Genomic DNA, 22,796 nt, shown 5'->3' with positions numbered 1-22,796 from the left:
CAGCTTCACTTATTACTAACATCACACTAACCTTTAAATAACATTCTAACATTAAGCAAACTGGACATTTTTATGTTCTTGGAATGTTGAAATGAAAATTAAGTTGAAAGAACATTTATAAAGGAACATTATACCTTTTAAACAAGTTCCTGTAACGTCAAGAAAACTGGACATTTTTCACGTTCCCAGAACCAGCACTGAATATTTGGAGAACGTTCTTATGACAAAAGACTGTTAGCTGGGAAATACACTCAGTAGTAAAGCAAGCCTTAAAGGGACATAATGTATTTATTTATTTATTTATTTATTTATTTAAACGGATTGTTCACTTCTAAATTAAATTGTTTCAGATCTGTATGAATGTCTTTCTTCTGCTGATCACAAAGGAAGATATTTGTATACATATACTTTTATGAAGAATGTCAGTAACCAAACAGTTAACTGAAGCCATTGACTTCCATAGTAGGAAAAAAATAAATACTGTGGAAGTCAATGGCTCCAGTTAACTGTTTGGTTACTGACATTCTTCAAAATATATTTTTAATACAACCCTGCCATTGCCCCTGTTCTCACTGAAGCACCACCCTATTTATTTACCCTTGCCCAATAAACATACCTTCTTCTGTCAACCATTTATTTTCAATGAACCGCTTAGTTTAAAAATTGTTCAACGCCTTTAATACTTGAATTCAGTTATTGAATTATTTTAAATATCTACTTATTACTAGGCTTATTATACATGTGCATTGAAGTTTTAAAATGTATCTAATATAATACTTGAATTGAATGTTTTGGATACCATCATTAAATTATTGTTTTTATTATTATTTTACTGACTCAAAGTTCAGCTGTTTGGCCTATTTCTAGACTATTTCTCTCTTGGCACTGTGCATGTAAAATACCCTAAGTAGCAAGGTTTGTATTTATGGTAGAAAAAAGGGCTGTCTACTAGTAAGCCTATCTAAACTCTGTCTGTTTTTTAGACAATAACGAGTGAAAATAGTTAGGTTAGATACATTTGAGTAGGCCTGTTTTGTTAAAAATCGCTGTAATGCTTCGGTGCAGAAGGAAGCCTGTGAGCCATGAAGGTAAGTTTGCATATATTAGGCTAATGTCCGCCTATTAGACAGCTCATCGTTTTTTGTATTGCATCACTTAAATCTCTTAAACCTTTAAAATAGAGTTAAGAAAGATGTATTGTATATAACCACAATCATTAGCTTTAATTAGCTCCTAAAGAATTGTCTCTTGTCAAAACACTGCTGGCAGCAGCGACGTCTGTGTCCGTACCGTACCATTCTTATCAATGACAGTGTAATCTCGTATCTCCCTGCTCTGAAGTCACAAATCTCGTATCTCCGATTAAACATGATTTTGGGGAAATGTTGTGTTAATGTTAGTACACAACATTATACGATAGCAATATAAGGTGTAATACCAACTTTAACGATACAATGTTTAATAACTAAAAAAATATGCCGTTTTTTTCAATTTCCTGAAAAATAATGGTTTTGGAGATACGAGGATTCCGCCCGACAGCGACGATATACATATACACGTAGACTTGGCTTTCTGCTGCCAAACTGCCTGCTGCTGTGAAACTAAACAATTTGTACCATTGTACCGTTGCCCATTGTACAACTGTCAGAAACTATAGTGGAATATATAGTGGACTACAGGATGCACAAAACAGGACACACTAAACTTTTTAGGGCCCGAGCACCGATGGTGCGAGGACACTATTGGAATTGCTCTGTTTATTATTATTATTATTATTATTATTTTCCGCATTTAATCGCATTTTTGAGGGCCTAAACATGCACGAAAACTCACGAAAATTTGCACACGCGTCAGAACTGGCGAAAATTGACATCTGATATGCGTTTCAGAATTGGGCGGGGTAAAATGGCTCGATAGCGCCACCTATAAAGGTTCAACGGAGTGCGCCTCCCGCTACGTTTCACGTATGTGTACAAAATTCGGTACATACATGTAATGACCCAATACCTACAAAAAAGTCTCTTGGAGCATAGCCTTAAACACAACAGGAAGTCAGCCATTTTGAACTTCCTCTCTGATTTTTGTGCAGTTTTTGCCATTTTCAGGCCTCGTACTTTAACGAGCTCCTCCTACAGTTTTAATCTGATCATCTTCAAATTTGGTGAGTGTAATTGCGAAGATCTTGAGTTTTCGTCGAAGGGCGTGTCCTCGGCGGCCTGACAAATTTTGATGTTTCGCCTTGAAACAGGAAGTTGCTGTAACTCAGGCAAACAATGTCCATTCTGCCCCAAACTTCACACGGTTGATAAGAGTTCTGTCCTGAACACATGACCATGCTCAAATTCAGTTACAGTCATAGCGCCACCTGCTGGCAACAGGAAGTGACATGTTTAACACTGTTTTGGACTCCTAATAACATATAAAAAATTGCCAGCAAGTGCTTAACATGTTAACAACATACTAGAAACATGCTAAAACATGCTAGCAAACATTAGCTAAGTGCTAAAGCATGCTATTACTGCAATTAAATAGGAATTTGCTGTAACTCAGGCATTGAATGTCCAATCTGCCCCAAACTTCACACGGTTGATAAGCGTTCTGTCCTGAACACATGACCATGCTCAAATTCAGTTAAAGTCATAGCGCCACCTGCTGGCAACAGGAAGTGACATGTTTAACACTGTTTTGGACTCCTAATAACATACAAAAAAGTGCCAGCAAGTGTTAAACATGTTAACAACATACTAGAAACATGCTAAAACATGCTAGCAAACATTAGCTAGGTGCTAAATCATGCTATTAATGCAATTAAATAGGAATTTGCTGTAACTCAGGCATTGGATGTTTAATCTGCCCCAAACTTCACACGGTTGAATATTCTCATGTTTAACACATTTACATGAGAATATTCAGTTATAGTAATAGCGCCACCTACTGGCAACAGGAAATGACATGTTTAACACTGTGATGCAGTACTAGCAACATATTAAATATGCCATTGAGTTATATACATGTTAGAAACATGTTAAAACATGCTAGCAATTCTTAGCTAAGTGCTAAAGCACGCTAATGCAATGAAACAGGAAGTTGGTGTTACTGAAGAAGGCAATGTCCAATCTGCCCCAAACTTCACACGTTTGATAAGAGTCCTGCCCTGAACACATCTACATGACAATTTTAAGTTAAAGTAGTAGCGCCACCTACTGTCGACAGGAAGTGACACGTTTTACACTGTGATGCATTACTAGCGACATATTTAATATGCTATTGAGTTCTAAACATGCTAGAAGCATGCTAAAACATGCTAGCAACACTTATCTGAGTTATAACGCATGCTATTATCCCCGTAATCAAGGACATTTTTGTAACTGACTTTGACATACTCCTCCTATTTTTACCTACTTAAATGCACATTGCCCACCGTGCTCTGTCTTCCTAAAGCCACCGGGTGGCGGTGGCACGGGTGCGAGGGCCCTTTCATCGCTGCTTGCAGCTTTAATTTTTGTTTGTTCTTCAACATTATTTGGCCAATTAATGTTGGAAAAAATAGTGACTGAAATTACAAGGAGATATCTAGGAATGCAGATAATGAACTAACTTGAACTCAACTCAGTTTTCCAGACAAATACTTTAAACCTTGATACAGTCAAGGCTCTTGATTCTTGGATTTGTTATTGATACGGATAATATATATAGTATAGAGGTCCTGATTACATAGTTGAGTAATGAAAATTTGTATCTAATAGTCCTGGTTAAAATGTTTGAAAGGGGAGGGTGCTCAATCATCTTCCCACTACCTGCTTGTTAATCAATATTAAACAGTAATTGTCAGTAAGTAAGTTTATCAAAATAAATATAGAATAGAGTGATTTCAAATGATTTAAGTAATTTTGGCTCCCATGTTCCTGTCTAGCATACATGTCCCTTTCTGCATGTACATGAAAATTGTTGTACTGTTAGCTGATCCATTGCATAGGTCAAGGAGGTATTCTTTAGTCCCTCTCATGTTAAAAATTCAAATTTTAATACGAATTAGGAATCAGTATAAAAAATATAATTCAAACTTCTAATTGTCTCTAATGTTTTGTGAAAAAGATAGATAATAGCGGCTCTGTGACGAACGTCACCTTGGCTTGGAGGAAAAAAAATAGTGTGCGTGTGTTTCCTCTGTCTCCATCTTTCCCTGTCCTTTATTGAAGTAGATTTATATACAGTAGGGAGAACAAGTATTTTATACACTGCCGATTTTGCAGGTTTTCCTACTTACAAAGCATGTAGAGGTCTGCAATTTTTATCATAGGTACACTTCAACTGTGAGAGACGGAATCTTAGGCCCCGTTTACACGTACATGGTTATTTTGAAAAACGGAGACATTTCCCTTCGGTTGTGCCCCTCGTTTACACGCAAACGGAGAATTCTCCTCTGAAAACGATTCTTTCTAAAAACTCCGGCCAGAGTGGAGATTTTGAAAATCTTCGTTTGCATGTGAACTGAGACAAACGGATTTTAGGCAGCCAACGTCACAGATTGCGCTAGAGCTCGCACCTACATAAAAAGTGCGACCTATGTTTACATTTTCATTCGGCTATGGTGATCATGGAAGCGTTCAGAGTAGCTGTCACATTTATGTTGGTGCACACTCTTTTCGTGTGTTTGCATTTGCAAATACAGCTGCTCCATTATGTCGAGGAGCAGAGACGAATGAGTGCTCAGAGGTCAGCAATTTTGCAACAACTTCTCCTCCCTCCAACACAAAGAACCAGTCCGCGTCACTGCCAGCGCCGCCGGTTTTGGGTCCGACCTGGGCGAACTGCTGTCTGGTGGGAGAACTTCGAAAATGAAGTGGTTGTCCTGAATGAGTGGCGTGAAAAGTCAAGGTCATCGCTGCTGTCACTCTCCGAATTGCTACGTCGAGACTGAGACGACCGGCATGCGCTCCCCTGTCGGTGTCATAAAAAAAGTTGCCTGCACCTTATATTACCTGACCGACGAGGGTAGACTGCGCAAGACAACCAACGCTTTCAGTCTTTCTCGATCGACCGTGTCAATAATAGTAAGGCAAGTGTGTGAGGCAATAGCTGTCCACTTAGGTCCTATGTACATACAACTGCCCACATCCGAAAATTCTGTGCAGAAACTAGTGCAGAAATTTGAAGAAATGCATGGACTCCCTCAATGCATAGGTGCTGTGGATGGCACACATGTGGAAATAAAGCATCCATCTGTAAATTCCACAGACTATGTCAATAGAAAAGGGAGGTTCAGTATGAACGTGCAGGCTACCTGCGACTATAAATATTGTTTCATTGATGTGGTAGTAAAATGGCCTGGGAGCGTTCACAACGCCCGCATTTTTTGCAAATTCCACACTCAACGGCTATCTTAAAGATGGAAAAATCCCACCATGTCCCAGGAAAATAGTTGAGGATGAAGAGGCCATACCAGTGTACTTACTTGGAGATCCTGCATATCCTCTGCTCCCATACCTAATGAAAGAGTATGCGAATGGGGGGGACCAGTGCTCAGGAGCAGTACTTTGGACTGTCTTTGTGCCGTGCACGGATGGTTATCGAGTGCACGTTTGGGAGGCTGAAAGGCCGGTTTGGAGCCCTGAGAAGAGCAATGGACATTAACCTTAATGACCTTCGTTTCGTCGTATATGCATGCTTCGTCCTGCATAATTACTGTGAGGCTGCTATGGACACTGTGGATGACACCAGGGTTACAGAGGCTATTCAATATGACCGGGACAACCAACCTGATAATCCACCAACTGTCAGAGAGGGAATGTCAGCTGAAGGGAAGAGGGTCAAGAGAGTCCTGACACAGTTTCTTGAGCCATAAAGGGACCTCAAGTGTGTGTGTGTGTGTGTGTTAAACTGGTTTAACGAACATGTTGAAGTAGCCTATTCTGTTTAAATTTATACATTTTAGTACAGGCTAATGTTTGTGTTTAAGCATTTTTCTTTACAATTTTGTTATTTGTATTTGATACTCAATAGTTTTGTGGGCCAGGTTTACAGTAACAAATTGTCAGTGGTTTTATAGTTGCCCCAGCATACTTCACTGTGTGAGTCTTACACAATTACAGACACAAGTCTGAATGCTTTTCAACCAGTTTAATTCTGGTCAGACACAATAATTGTTTGTCATTACGGCATTAAAGAGAACAAACACTGTACAAATAAAAAGCCTCTGTACTGCTTATAACTAACATATTACAAAACAATAAATAAAATAGCATTGAAAATGAAATTTCCAAGAGGCTTCAAAAGCTGTGTTTGAGCTTATTTTTATTTGATTAGGACAATAAACTTTACATTTCTACAAATGCACCAGTGTTAGCCAGTTGGCTAATTTTAAACTGTAGTCCTAGTTACCTAGCACATTACAATAAACAAATTGTATCACTGTTCAAAAATAGGGCATACGAACAGTGTTCAAATGAACTCAATTCGGAATTCAACTGACCTCAATAATATAAATAAAACATTCCAAAGGTACATTAGACAAGCTATTATACTTGCCTTTTTACAATCAAAAAGTAACCGTAGCTTGCAGAAACAACCGTAAGATTTTCAATCTTTCTTGAAAAGTGCTTGGGTGTACGAGAACTGCCCTGGGCCCTCAACAGGTATGAAGGACAAATCTGCAGTGTTAATAGTAATAGGCATTACATTGTGTGTGTGTGTGTTCTATTGCCTGAGGAGTTTTGTGGGAATACCTGATGTATTTTATTTGGCAGATATGAATGTTGTGATGGCATAGGACCTTGCTGGGCTAGTGTTGTGGGGTAGTGTGGTGGTGACACATGTGCTAGTGGTGGTGTATGGAGTGTTTCACGCAGGAAAGAAAACCCATGAACAATTGAGGTTGTAAGCCTATCCAGTGTATTGGAAACTTTAGAAAAGTTCTCAGCGGCTCTTTTTTCTGAGGCCTCAATGACGTTAAGGAGTTGTCTTTTAATACGCTGGTCTTCTTCAACAGCACGTTGTTGCAGAGACTCTGCTGAAAGCCGTTTATTCAGACGCTCCTGGCGGTGTCCTCTTAGTTTGGCCTTACAAAGTAGATCAAAATTAATTACAACAGCATAATTTGCAGTAAAAAAATACAGTGTTACAAACATTACTTTTCCATTCTATTCTAGTATTCATTTTTTTTTAAAGGCTTTTTTACAACAAATGAATGTAGAAATAAGTGTAGGCCACAATGACACAAACTTATCACATCACATCAATATACACATCCGTCTGATGAGGTCAGACATAGAGGTAACTAGGCTACTAACGACAATTGTATAACGTTACATACGTTTAGAAGATCTCTCCTCTCCTTCACTGGTGGTACTACGCTGCAAACATCAGGATGTTCTTCAACTTCTACGCTGAAATCAATGACATCCAATGTTGACGAGCCTTGAGGCGAGGCTTGGGACACGAGGGCTCCAGGTCATTAGTTTCGACACCGGTGGGCAAAGTGGTGGTGGCCGGCGAACCACCCCATACCTGCTCGCACATTTCAAAATACAGGAGGACTACTCTTCCATGCCCAGACCTACGGCCTGTGTCCACAGCATCTCTGTATTTCACCCGAACTGCCTTTAGCTTGGTTGTGAGGACGGCACAGGTAATGTCCTCCTTTTGATGAGGAAAACCATCGGTAGATGCGTTGGGGTAGTGCTCTAAAAAGAGGGTCAGTATGTCGGCATATTTACTTTGGCACGTCTCCCAGTCAATGTTGTCGCATTAAACTTTTTTACTATGAGCACTGTAGCCGTTATATATACCACGATATAGTGTCTGTGTATATTAAACTGCAAAAAGTCTATTTAAATATTAACCCTGCATGTTCTGCTTGTCTCTGTGTGAATAAATGGCGCAGAGCGAGTGACTGTTTTCAGTCTCTGGTGCCTCACGATATGATGACATGATGAAATTCATCTCCAGAGCCACTCTGAGAGTCGTTTCATGAGCATTTTACTGTTTTGAGAAAAACTATCATCATATCATACACACACAGAAACTCAAAGGTCTTCACGGTAACCCGTCAAAATAAAAGTTCTGTTTAACTTTGAATTTAATTTTTTTTACAGAAATAATGATAGTAGTCTACTACTGTACAATAGATTTAGCTACATCTCCATGTATTAAAAATACTACTACTACTACTACTACTAATAATAATAATAATAATGTGTGCATAGAAGGTTGCTTATTTTTAGGCAATATTTCTCAATATTTGCGTTTTACAGCATGTAACCTTCAATGTATTATTTACTTATGATTACTGTCATAAATAGTAAAGTAATTGAATTGAATGTTTGTTTTTTTCAAATAGTTAAATAAAATAGAAAAATAGTTCCAACAGATTTTGAACTAATGTGAACGGTAGCTACTAACCTAGCACGAACAAACTGCACAGAGCTAAGATGCCTTGGTTAGCCCAGCACCACTAAAGTGCACAGCTGCTAGATCTAGCTAACGGTAGCAAGCAGATTGCAGTAGCTTTTAACGTTATCTGTCTAGCGTTAGCTAACTCACGAGTCATGCGTTAACTCATGCTGTGATCGTTTACGAGTCAAATACATAATGTTAGACTAACGTTAGCCAGCTTATAGTATCATAATTCAGTACGCTAGTTCACCAATGTCAATTAATGGAGCCAAGCAATGTCCAGGCCAGGGTTTTTATTAATCGAGCAACAGAAAAATAATTGTTATATTAATCATCCAATTAGTCGTTAGATTAGTCGACTAATCGATAAAATAATCGTCCGACTAATAGCGTCCGACCTCATAGGGCAGGGGTCGGCAAGTAACTTTGGCCGCGGGCCAATATTTTTTTTATCCAGTAGATGGCGGGCCAGCTACATGGAATAGGCCTATTCGTTACGGTGAAAGCACAAAATATAATGCACACAAACGTGTCCCTACTACTTGATATACAACCACTGATGAGCATAATCGGTTTTGATGAAAAAAAAAAAAAAACTATATGAATGCAGATTAGAATCCTGAACCTTTTAAACACTTGACGAAAGTTCTACCACTGGCCCATTTAAGCACACGAGAAAATGCCGCGGAAAATGCCACAAATACATCTCATTAACGATAAATTAAACCCCATGTATTATTTAAATCGATTGTTGGACATGTTATTGTACATATATCTGATTTAGCATTGTATTACCAACCCCCACTCACTCACTCACTTTTTAAAACAAAGTTACGTCAGTGTTAAGCAATTTATTTTTTCACACACACCGCGCCTGCTCATAGGCTACTTTTTTCTCTTTTTTTAAGAGACCCCCACAAAGATTATATTATAATTCGAACCCTGGTTGTTACGTAGGCAAGTTAGCTAAGAGGTAGCTGGGATAAAATGTCTTTGTCCAAAAGTCTTAAGAGGAAAGTTGACGATGAAAATAGAGTCTTTAGAGAGGAATGGAAAGAGAGTTTTGCGTTCGTTTTACCGGATTTCAAAAATGCAAAGCCGGTGTGTCTGATTTGCAAAGAAGTTGTCGCTGTTTGCAAAGAATATAACATAAGACGGCACCATGAGACAAAGCATGGCAGCTTCAAGGTTGCCTATCCACTTCAAACAGAGGCACGAAAGCGCAAAATCGAAGCGCTGGCACAAGGCTATGCTCAGGGCAGCAGGTTTCACCTCGCAACAAAAAGCGACAAGTGCGTCTCTAAAAGCGTCTTGGTTGCTCGCAAAAAACAACAAGCCTTTCACCGACGCAGAGCTTTTTAAAGAAGTCATGGTTGCAGTGTTGGAGGAATTGGCTGTTGACAAGTCCATGGATGGAATCATTGCCTCTGTCAAACAGGTGCCCCTTTCTGCAAGGTCCGCTACCCGCCGCATAGAGGCGTTGTCTGATGCTGTGCAGGGAGTCGTTATCAGTGATCTCAATAAGGCTAATTACTTCTCCTTAGCGGTAGACGAGAGCACTGACAACACAGATGTTGCCCAGATGTGTGTCTTTGTCAGGTATTTTGATGGGAAGCAGTTTAGAGAAGATTTGCTGTCTCTTATTCCTTTGGAGGGGAACACCACTAGAGATATTATATTCACTGAACTGTCAAAAGTGTTTGAACGGCTTTCATTGTCATTTGAGAAAGTCAACCTACTCGTGACAGATGGGGCCCCTGCTATGGTGGGTAAACACAGAGGTTTGGTGAGCAGGTTAAAGGAGATCGCCCCCCAAATGCATGGGCTGCATTGTCTTATCCACCAGAGTGTACTTTGTGCAAAGCTCAGTGGTGAGCTGAAGGTAGTTATGGATAAAGTGATGCGTGTCATCAATTTTGTCAGGGGTACATCAAGCACCCAGCATCGGCTTTTCCGACAGCTTGTGGCAGATTCAGAGGAGGCCACCCACGACGACCTGCTGCTGCACAATGACGTGCGCTGGCTAAGCAAGGGCAAAGCGTTGGAGCGCTTCTGTGCGCTACTGGGTGAGGTGAAGGCATTCCTTATATCTAGCAAGAGTAAGGCAGCAGCAGATCACCTTGCCTTTCTGGAGGACGAGAAGTTCATGTCCAATGTTGCATTTTTAGCTGACATATTTGGCCATTTAAACAACCTTAACATGCAGCTACAGGGAAAAGACAAAACCATCGTGGACATGGTTGAAAAGCTCCAAGCATTCACCGTCAAGCTGGGGTTGTTAGAGACCGACATATCAACTGGCAGGCTCCTACATTTTAGTACTCTAAAAACACAGGCAAGACGAGTGACGGGACTGATGGTAGACTTCATCAAGCAACTCCGAGCCAACTTCTCTTCTAGGTTGGAGGACTTCTCCGTCCCGAATGAAGTAATTGCTTTTGTGCGTGACCCTCTCACAACCCGATCTAGCGGAGAACTCTCCACCCTGGTCAAAACAATCGTCCCTTCCTTGGATGAGGCTAAATTTGAGATGGAGTTAATTGATTTCCAAACAACCTCTCTGATCAAAGATGCATTCAGATCGGCAGAGTCCCTGAGTGCCTTTTGGGTGGCATGCTCAGAGGAGTACAGCACAATCAAGAACCTTGCGTTTTATGTGTTGACAATGTTCCCTTCCACCTATACATGTGAGTCTGCCTTCTCATCAATGAATGCAATAAAGACGTATGAGAGGAATCGACTGACGCACAAAAACCTCGAGAACTGCCTGCGGATTTCAGTGACAACTGTAACACCAGACATCCGAAGCATTGTGACGAATGCCAGGCAAGGATGCCAGTTTTCACATTAAGTGAGTAGCCTAACGGTCCCTACACACCGGACGCGAATAGCGCGTCAGGCGTTTTACGCGCGTAACGCGTCTTTGCATTGACTTACCATTGAAATCACTCGCGCCTGACGCGCTATTCGCGTCCGGTGTGAACGCACCATAACTATCGATAGCAAATTATATTTAATTGTCAGATTGCATTTTGAAATGTCACTATAATTGTTCTGAAATATTATTCCTTATGTCGTTTCAGGTGGATAGACCTGGATAATCCATGTTCCGTTTTTTTAGGCCGAATAGTTTTGTTTCTGTTCATGTGTGTCGCGCCGTGGCCAAAATATGTGCTACTGTTAAGCTGCTGTTGCCACACATACGTGTCTTATTCGTTCAATAATTACCCCAACTTTTGAATTAGCCTAGTATAGGCTATCCAATCTTTTGTCAAGCAACATTGTCTTTATTTCAGATTTAAAAGACGACATTAAAAATTGCTACAAAAATGGTGTTTCTGGTGTTTCTTTGTCTGTTTGCGCCCGCAGTAGGCCTATAATCGTGGAATATGATGTGTCCGTGTATCATTCGTTCATCATTCGTTCATTTTTTATTCGTTTCACAATAATTTTTTCAAATAAAATAAAATAAAAATAAAATAAAAAAACGACTTGTTTTTCCATTATTTATTTCCTGAACTAAAACGAATAACGACGGGTTTTATGATTTTCTGATTGTGTGCTCAGATCAAAAATAGAAAAAATTAATTACTGGATTAGTCAAATTTTAATTTTGCTTTTTAATTTAACACCTTAGTAATAAGCATGCCATATATATCAATGAAATCATTTTAAACAGATCAAGTAGTAGGCCTACTATTGTGGTAACAGATTACAGCCATTTTAATAAAGGTGTGAATAGCAATCATGCCTCATTCGCTTACAGTCCAACTTTTGAACTTTATTCCTTTTTTTAAAATTATTATTTATTCGGGACACACATAGCTAGGCTACACACCTAAGCAGGTCTGCGCGGGACTGTTTTTTTTTCGTCCCGCTCCCACAAGGTTCTATTCAGCAACCGCTTAAAATACACTCTGTGTTCACCTGCTTTAAAAATTTAGATCTCGTTTTCAGAATCTCAAAAACAAGTTGTTTTTCATTTTTTTATTTTAATTAGAAAAAAAAAACGATTGAACGAATGATAATAATGATACACTATTTGTAAACCGTTATAGTAAAAAAAAAAAAAAAAAAAACGGACTTCCAAAATAATCCGGCGGGCCAGAAAATATTGCTGGCGGGCCAGTTTTGGCCCGCGGGCCGCCTGTTGCCGACCCGTGTCATAGGGCATCAGTGATCATGAGGAAGGTGAGGGAACAGCCCAGAACTACACGGCAGGACCTGGTCAATGACCTGAAGAGAGCTGGGACCACAGTCTCAAAGAAAAACATTAGTAACACACTACGCCGTCATGGATTAAAATCCTACAGCGCACGCAAGGTCCCCCTGCTCAATCTGGATCTTCACGAGGGAGAGGCGTGACGTGAAGCTCAGGCTCGGCAGGCGTGCCAGTCCGCCGGCGTGGCGCCAGTAGGGCGAGCAGCCTGGGGCGGGGCCGGCAGGGCGAGCAGCTTGAGCGGGGCCGGCAGGGCAAGCAGGGCTAGCAGAGCAGGATGCCTGGGCGGCGCGTCAGGGATGGCAGTCACCTCCAGGAATTTGAGGTATGCTTGGGATTAATGTCCTGTTGGAGAGTTCAATGACGGCCAAGCTTCAGCTTCCTCAGAGACCACATGACGTTGTCTCTTAGGATTTCCTGATACTTCAATGTTTCCATCTTGTTTTCCACATGATGCAGGTTTCCATTGCCAGAAGACGCAAAGCAGCCCCAGAGCATCACCATGCTTAACTGCAGGCAGAGTGTTCTTTTCAACATACGCTTCATTCTTCTTCTTCTAGACATAACGCTGATCCATAAGACTAGAAAAAGTGATAGTTTTGTTTCACCGCCCCACAGAACAGAATCCCAAAACCTATGTGGCTTATTTATATGATTTTGAGCAAATTGGAGCTGACTTTTCTTGTGCTTTTGGTTCAGTAGTGGTGTACGCATGCGTTTAGAACAGCTGAAACCTCTTGCCTTTTGCCACCAAGTCTTGCTGCATGTCTTTTGCAGTCACTCAAGGGTTTTTCTGAACCTGGTTGCAGCCTTTGATGGCTTCCTTTTTTCTGCCCCTTCCAGGTAGTGTAACCACTGTTCCTTTGAACTTGCAAACTATGTTTCCAATGGTGTCTCTAGGGACATTTAGTGCCTCCTCATTTGCGAAGGGTGATGATATCTGCTCTTAACTTTTTGGACCATACATTTGACTGCATGTTAGAAATATGGCTCTCAACCAACCTAGCCAGTTCAGATATTTCATGTGTTCTAGCTCAAGCACACCTGGTGTAACTAATGAAGCCTTTGATTAGTTGCATCAGGTGTGCTTGAGACAACACCTGTTTTGCAGATTTGTGCTGTTGTGAAGGATTCAATTCAGGGGGTTGAATAATTTTGAGACTGCATAAGTCATTAAAATGTGCATTCTTTAGTTGATTTTGCGGAAACCACTTGAAACATTAGTTATGTTGAGCTATTTCAATTAATTTTGTACAATCGGACCTAAAAACTCTTGTTGACTGCTGGTCTTGATATTGCAAAGAACTTTCTTTTAAGTAAATTTTCATATATTGATTGAAACCCTTGATTCTGCTTCTTCATTCATCTATTAGTCTGCGGGTCTTAAAGGGATAGGATAGTTCACCCAAAAATTAAAATGACCCCATGATTTACTCACCCTCAAGCCTTCCTATATGTATATGACTTTCTTCTTTCAGACAAATACAATTGAAGTTGTATTAAAAAAAATCTATTGGCTCTTCCAAGCTTAATAATGGCAGTGAATGAAGGATGATATTTTGAAGCCCAAAAAAGTGCATCCATCCATGATAAAAGTAGTCCATTCGGCTCCATGATATTAATAAAGGCCTTCTAAAGCGCAGTGATGCATTTGTGTAAGAAAAATATCCATATGTATAACTTAATCAACTAAAATAACTAGCTTGCGGCATACTGAATAAATTCTATATGGGCTTTATACAATTGTCACACCTAGGGATGTTTTCAGTGCGCCAGGAACGTATGCAGTTCTCCTTCCCTATTTAGATTACAAAGATTCCACAAGTAATAGAGACATTTACTAAGCTTTGTTTAGCAAGAAGCGAAAAGTCTGTCGGAGCATGCAAACCAACAACAAACACAGAACAAGCTTAGTGACCTCAGTTGCCAGTAGGGGAAGCTCAGGCACTAGTACATATTGGATGCTACTTTTTTTTGTCCTTTCTATTAATTTATTAAAATATATTAAAACTGCAACTGTAGTTTGTGCTGACTATGAACAGCCATGCTATCCACAACATCACTTCTACTCATGTTTAGGTTAATCAATATTTGACGAATTGATTTATCCTGACAGAAAAATAGGATTAAGAAGAACAATTCCAGCATGATTTGCTCTGTGCAGGTATCGTCTGGCCCCAGCTTATCATTTTCCTGCCCAATTTGAGGATGTGTATCGTGTGCTGAAGTACTTTCTTCATGTTGAGGTCCTGAAGGGCTACCATATCAATCCAGAACGGATAGCTGTGTCTGGAGACAGTGCCGGAGGCAACCTTGCAGCTGCAGTGGCTCAGCAGGTAAAATCTAAAAAAAAAAGTTTACTTTAAAAAGAAGTTTAATTTTTATAGAGTAATGTATAATATTTATGTATGTATAATCAGTTGCAGAAGGACCCACAACAGCATGTCCAGCTAAAGGTCCAGGCTCTAATCTACCCTGTCCTGCAAGCCTTGGATCTTAACACTCCCTCCTACCAGCAGAACCAATACATGCCTATACTGCCTCGCACACTGATGGTGAGGTTTTGGAGCGAGTACTTCACCAGCGATAAGTCATTTTTCAGAGCCATGATGGCAAACAGACACAATAACCATGAATCGGCTGCTTTGCTTAAATTTGTCAATTGGAGTTCATACTTGCCTGATTCTTATCGCCAGACATACAATTACAGTGCTCCACCTGTGGTCATTAGAAAAAGTCCAGTGCACTCGATTAGTCCCCATCATTCGCTTGCAGATCCACGAGCATCGCCATTGCTGGTGCCGGACACAATGTTGCGTTTCCTGCCTAAGGCCTATGTGTTGACCTGTGAGTATGATGTATTGCGGGATGATGGTTTGATGTATGTCACGCGTCTGCGTAATGCTGGAGTTGATGTCACACATGAACATTACCCCGATGGATTTCATGGTGCACTAATGCTCACTATGTGGCCCACAGACTTTGATATTGGACACAGGATGGTGGACAACTATGTAAAATGGCTTAAGCAAAATCTATAAGATTAATGTATAATGCAACAGTGATTTATGCATCAGTTTTGGTTGAACTAGGTTATATATTTTGTTTTTATTTATTTTGTTTTTCTGTTGTTTACAGTGAACCACTTTTTGTCTTAAAAAGGGCACACTTTTGATTGTATTAATCCACTATGGTACAGGCATTCCTATTATGACCAAGTCTGGTCTTAAGAAACACTGGACTATATTATTTGTAAAGGTCAATCATAAATGAAGAGTGTTGATGATATGTATCCCTTAACTATGTATGTTACTAATGAAGTTGTTCCAAACGTTAGCATGACAATAATATTTTTGTTGATCAATCTTCTTAACATTACACTAATATTGTTTAATTATTTAATTTATTATTGTACTATTATTATTTCTCTAAATCTTTTGCAATTGTCACTGACTGCTTGACATTTTGACAGGTTTGGTTTAATATGCAGTAAACTGTCTGATGAATTTTCTTGGTCTCTGAATTTTTATCTAGCTACGTTTGATTTGTATGAACAAATTAATACTTCGTAACTTATGTTTTAGAAAAAAGACAGGCCAGTTAGTAAAAACACAGTCTGAGAAATCATGGAATGAGAGAAATAGTTATAAACAAATCTGAATTATGCAACCATGCGTCATAGCATTTTACAAAAATGTGTTCTTATTTCAATCATATGATGCTATGAAACAGGAAGAGCTAACTAAAACAACACGCATCGAAATCAACCACATAGTAATGGTAGTGTAGTCCTAACTATGTTTCTGCAGAGTGACTATTCATTCTTCAAAGGCCTATAGCATTTCTCCCTTTAAAGAGCAATCACCTTTTCTTCCATTGCTTCACTGAATGGTTGTGCCCAGGAGGTCTTGTATGACATTACATCCTTCAGAGTTTTCACAGACACCTTTTGTGTACTTGGCTCATCATTCATTTTTAATTATGATTTCACATGAAATCTCTAGCATTAAAGAATGTCAGCATCCCATACCAGTGTCAAATTAATTTTTTGGAAAACTCGATAAATGTGCTAATGACATTAAATTCTGCAGAATGCAAACATTATGCCAAAACATGGTTACCTGAAAGTGCTTGGCCAGGACAACCTGAGTGCAACCAACATGCTTGGTAAGTTGTTCAGAAAACCTATTGTTTATTGCAACATTGTAGTGGGGAGTTCATACTACGCAAAAGGAACACATGTTTGTTGGCTTCATAGCATTTAGAAAGTAGATGTTTTTTCTCGTTTGAGAAAACAACTGCTCAGCACATTGAGAATGAACTCTTCCAGAAAACTTAGGAACAAGCTGTATTTTGCATAGTTTATCGCAGAATCTGTCGTAAAGCACATAGTGTTCAGATGAGCCAGTGGATGCCCATTCACATCAACAGGCATTTTCCTCACTTTAAGCCATTGCAATGCTTTGAATTGTCTAGCCCCTCATTACTTACGTGACCTTATATTGTGCAATACTATCACATTCACTATGGTCTCAAACCATTGAGTAGTCTTCCCAGCACTGCTCAGGACTCGGACACACTCTCTCAGTTTAAAGATTTTTGTTTTCAAGTGAAGCATACACCTATTTAATTAACTAATCCCTCAATATTCTTGCATTCCTTCCTACCCTCTTATCCTCTTATCCTGAACGTTGTTAAAGTCTGTACGATCCGGCTCAGGCCCAGTTTAAGGTTTTTATCTGATATCTACAAATTTCAACTGGAGAGGGACATTCAATTGATCAACTTCTGAATCTCTTCAGCTCCCGAATTTAACAGTTCACTTAATACAGTAACAGCGATAAAACCATAATCTTAAACCCCAATTGTTTGTGTATCAACAAACCGTGGCACATTGTGGGTAATTAGGCATTAACCCTCTGGGGACCAAGGTGTTTTTGGGGTCCTTGAGATATTCTGACATGCCCTGACATTTGTGCTTTTTTCAGTTGCTTATAAACATATTCATGGCAAAGGTGTAATTACACTCTATTTAGCACAAACAGGGCTACCATAATATGTGAGCAACATGTATGTACATGTTTGTATTTTTGAGAGAATAATGTTTATGCGTGGTTATTTAAAAAACAAAAAATTTAAGTGTCTGTGTGACGGGTGCGTAGCTCACCTCACATATTTAACTCTACCATGATTTAAATTGGTTATTTTGAAGTTTAATTTAATATGTTTAATTTGTTTTATTTTATTAATTCCCCTAGTATAAGAAATAAGACAACTTACACAGGACAACTTATCAAGTTAACAGTTTATTAAAGTTTGAATATATAGAAGGGTGCACACTACTAATATTCTTTGCTGTTAAACTCTACCTGAGTCCTAGATTCCTCTGGTCCATGGAGTGAACGGCCGCATTCCATGTGTCACCAAACAAAGGGAGAGGCGGGGCATCAGCCTCCAAACTTGTACTGCTCCAGAGGAAATTGGACTGTACCATCGTAATCCAAATGGAGCGGGAGGCAGCTCGGCAGGAGCAACGCTGGAAAACAATGCAGCATCAATTTAACCTTCTCAGGGAGGAAGTGGATATTCGCACTACCCCTGATCCTGGAGGCTTGTTAGGACCTGATCTTCCTTCCGAGATGCCAGAGAATGTGTCCAATGCCTCAGTGGTCGTTGCTCCAGATCCTGTTCGAGGTATGATTGAGCCCAAGTTGCAGAAATTGCAAGATTCAGATGACATTGAACATTTTCTCACCACCTTTGAACGAATAGCTCTGGCCTGTAAGTGGGTAACAAGTGAGTGGGCCCTTCGGTTAGTCCCCTTATTGACTGGTAAAGCTAGGAGTGCTTTTGTGCACATGGACATTGAGGAGACGTTAGACTATGACAAAGTAAAATCTGCCATATTAAGCAAGTATGCCATTAATCCTGAAACTTACCGTCAAAGATTCCGGTCATTAGAGATTGAGCCTGATGAGACTCCAAAAGAACTTTATGTACGACTTCGAGAACTGTATGGAAAATGGGTTCAGCCCAAGGGGAAGACTGTTGAGGCTGTGGGGGAAGTGCTTATTTTAGAGCAGTATTTGAGAATGCTTTCACCAGAATTGCAGGTATGGGTAAGGGAACACAACCCTGATACAGCTGTTCAGGCGGCTTCCTTGGCTGATGTTTTTGTAGCTGCTCGCTCTCGTTCCCAAGTTTGGTATTCTGCTCAAAGAGGGAATAGGGAAAATAGGAGTTCGTCAACATTTGGTCGAGGTGAAGGTAAATTTAATTCCTCTTGTAAGAAGCCTAAGGTTATAGATAGTCAGTTCTCTAGGCCTCTACCTCAGTCTAGTCAGGTGCCCATTTGTTACTATTGTGGACAGGAAGGGCATAAAAAGCCAATGTGTCCTAAGCTATCTGTGAAGAGTTCCCAAATATGTTCGGTACCAATAGAAAAGTGGACTCCACCGCAGAGCCTGACTGTTCCGGTAGAAGTGAATGGGAAAAAGGTGAATGCATTAATAGACACTGGTAGTATGCAGACGCTGGTGGAAAATCATTTGGTGCCAAAGTATTCAGAAGAGAATGAAGGTAGTGTTGTCATTAGATGCGTTCATGGTGAGGAGCAGATTTACCCTACAGTAAAAGTGCAGGTGGTGGTACAAGAGCAACCTTATTTGTTGAAAGTGGGAGTAGTAGAAAAATTGCCATATCCTGTGATTTTAGGGCAAGATTTTCCTCTGCTGTTGAACCTTTTGCCTGGTAACCCTGTTTGTAGTATGGTGATGACCCGAGCTCAGGTTAGGCAGTCTATGGATGAGTCTGAAACCTTCAAGAGTCTTCCATTCTTTGACGCTGAGCTGGAAGCTGGTCCAGTTAAAGTAAGGAAATCGAGAAGGCAGAGAAGGAAGGAGAAGTACAGATATGTGGAAACTGAGGGTCAGGTACAGGGTGGAAAGCTGGATGAATTGGTTGGGTTTAAGATTCCCAGTAATATGGCTGAGTTGCAACAAACTGATCCTGTTTTGTCTTCACTGTATCAACAGGCTATTTTGACAGGTAAGGGAGAAGGTGTGAAGTCTGTAGAGGGTAGAGTAGTAGAGAGGTTTGTTCTTCAAGAGAACGTGCTGTATCGACAACAGGGAGATGGTTTACAGATGGTGGTACCTAAGGCAGTTCAAAATATAGTCCTAGGTTTGGGTCACTCCATTCCCTGGGCGGGTCACCTGGGTAGGCAGAAAACGCTGGCTCGAATTAAGAAACATTTTTATTGGCCTGGCCTTAGAGCTGATGTTGTAAAATTCTGTAAAACCTGTCCCGAGTGTCAGTTGACCTCTAATAGACTCCCCTCTAAAGCTCCTCTTCATCCTCTTCCAGTTATAGGAGTCCCATTTGAACGACTTGCTATGGACATAGTTGGTCCAGTTGAGAAAAGTAGAGCAGGGCATAGGTTTATGTTAGTGGTGAGTGATTATGCTACCAGGTATCCAGAGGTGTTTCCTTTGAGGACTATTGGAGCTAAGCAAGTAGCTACCTGTTTGATTCAATTGTTTTCTCGGGTAGGATTTCCTAGAGAGATACTGACTGATTGTGGGACCAATTTCACCTCAAACCTCTTAAAGCAAGTCTACCAGTTATTGGGCATAAAGGGCTTGAAATCTACGCCGTTCCATCCTCAAACGGATGGATTAGTAGAGCGGTTCAATCAAACCCTCAAAAGTATGCTCCGTAAATTCATCAATGAGACCGGTGCAGATTGGAATCAATGGTTGCCTTATTTGCTCTTTGCATATCGTGAAGTACCCCAGGCCTCAACAGGTTTCTCACCCTTTGAATTGTTATATGGCCACGATGTGAGAGGACCACTGTCACTGTTAAAGGAGACCTGGGCCGGTGAGAAGGGAGAGGGGGAAGAAATAGATGTTGCATCCTTTGTCGTGGCAATGCATGAAAAATTGCAAGGAATGACAAATTTAGCTCAAGAGCATATGGCAGAGGCTCAGCAGAAACAAAAATCCTGGTATGATAAGTCTGCAAGAACTCGTTCATTTGTTCCAGGTCAACAGGTGCTTGTGATGTTGCCCACAGTGTCCAGTAAGTTGTTAGCCAAGTGGCAAGGGCCTTTTAAAATACTCAAGCAATTGGGACCTACAACTTATGAGATCTCAACTCCAGGACAAGCCCGTTCAAAGAGAATTCTGCATGTAAACCTTTTGAAAGAATGGTCCCCTCGGAAGGAATGTCTGCTGATTCGGTCTGTGAAGGATGAGGAAGAGGTGGAAGAGCAGTATTTTCCTGTTCAGAATTCTGCAGTGCTCAATTTAGATCATCTCTCTGAGTCCAAGCAACAGCAACTTCAGTCTCTGTGTCATCCTGAATTGTTCCAGGAGGAGCCTGGTCGAACAAAGCTGGTAGAGCATGACATCATCTTGAAAGAAGATGCCGTTCCAAAGAGACTGAGTTATCGTGTACCTGAAAGATTACTTCCAGCCCTTAAAAAGGAATTGGACTTGATGAGTTCTTTGGGGGTGATTGAACCTTCCAAAAGTGAATGGTGCAGTCCTGTGGTCTTAGTACCTAAAAAGGATGGAACTACAAGATTTTGCATTGACTTTCGATATTTGAATTCAGTTTCGAAATTTGACTCGTACCCGATGCCTCGTATTGAGGAATTGACTGAACGCCTGGGTAATGCAAAATATCTGAGCACTGTTGATCTATGTAAAGGTTACTGGCAAGTGCCTTTGAGTTCCAGATCCAGGGAATTGACTGCTTTCCGGACTCCTTGGGGCCTGCATCATTTTAAGACTATGCCTTTTGGCCTGCATGGGGCTCCGCCCACTTTCCAAAGACTAATGGATCAGGTATTGCATGGCTTGTCTGATTTTACCTCAGCCTACCTTGATGACATTGTGATTTTTAGTGAAACGTGGGAAGAGCATTTGAAGCATTTGCAGATGGTTTTAAGACGCATACAAGAAGCAGGACTAACAATCAACCCTGGTAAATGTGCCCTGGCAAAGAAAGAGACTGAATACCTTGGGTATGTCTTGGGGAATGGGGTCATCCGGCCACAAGTGGGGAAGGTGCAAGCTATTAAGTCCTGGACCCTACCTAAGACCAAGAAACAGGTGAGGTCTTTTCTCGGATTGGTTGGGTGGTATCGTCGATTTGTGCCCAATTTTTCTTCGAGAGCTGCGGCCCTAACAGATCTGATTAAGAAGAATTGCCCAAATCAGATTCAGTGGACGGAGCAGGCCCAGAGAGCTTTCCAGGACATTCAAGGAGCGCTACAGGAAAGCCCAGTGTTGCACAGTCCCAAGTTTGATCAACCATTTGTTTTACAAACCGATGCGTCAGGAGTTGGACTAGGAGCAGTGCTACTTCAGGGAGAACTGGGAAACTATCACCCTGTGGCTTATATTAGCCGAAAACTGTTTCCTAGGGAAGTGCGCTATTCCACTATTGAGAAGGAATGCTTAGCAGTGAAATGGGCATTGGACTCTTTAAGATATTATCTCTTGGGCAGGCATTTCACTTTAGAGACTGACCATCGAGCACTCCAATGGTTGAACAACATGAAGGACACTAATGCCAGGATAACCCGCTGGTATTTGTCTCTGCAACCCTATCAATTTACGGTTCTCCACCGGCCAGGACGAGAGAACCTTACTGCTGACTTCCTTTCCCGCCATGTGAGCGAGGAACCGGAGGTGGGGGAGAGTGTGACGGGTGCGTAGCTCACCTCACATATTTAACTCTACCATGATTTAAATTGGTTATTTTGAAGTTTAATTTAATATGTTTAATTTGTTTTATTTTATTAATTCCCCTAGTATAAGAAATAAGACAACTTACACAGGACAACTTATCAAGTTAACAGTTTATTAAAGTTTGAATATATAGAAGGGTGCACACTACTAATATTCTTTGCTGTTAAACTCTACCTGAGTCCTAGATTCCTCTGGTCCATGGAGTGAACGGCCGCATTCCATGTGTCACCAAACAAAGGGAGAGGCGGGGCATCAGCCTCCAAACTTGTACTGCTCCAGAGGAAATTGGACTGTACCATCGTAATCCAAATCGGAGGGGGATCTTTTATTTGATTTCATTTAGTTTCATTTTGTTTTGTTTGTTTGGAGTAGGTTGTGTATTGTGCTTTAAGTACTTGATGGTATTTTGTTAGGTACGATAC

The 22,796-nt window shown here is 40.6% G+C and overlaps 1 protein-coding gene across 1 annotated transcript in view; it reads left to right on the top strand.

Moving 5' to 3' along the window:
- The window catches only part of aadac (arylacetamide deacetylase), a 54,033-nt gene extending 37,303 nt beyond the window's left edge, over positions 1-16,730 (top strand). The window contains exons 4-5 of the mRNA XM_079609399.1: positions 14,778-14,949; positions 15,034-16,730. Coding sequence (XP_079465525.1) covers positions 14,778-14,949; positions 15,034-15,654 — 793 coding nt within the window. The 3' untranslated portion in view covers positions 15,655-16,730. The remainder of the gene's footprint in view (positions 1-14,777; positions 14,950-15,033) is intronic.
- The last annotated feature ends 6,066 nt before the right edge of the window (positions 16,731-22,796 follow it).

The sequence above is a fragment of the Phoxinus phoxinus genome (genome assembly GCF_949152265.1).
Source record: "Phoxinus phoxinus genome assembly, chromosome: 4".
Taxonomy (NCBI): Eukaryota; Metazoa; Chordata; class Actinopteri; order Cypriniformes; family Leuciscidae; genus Phoxinus; species Phoxinus phoxinus.
The sequence above is the reverse complement of the archived record's forward strand: the minus strand, read 5'-3'. Positions and strand labels throughout refer to the sequence as shown.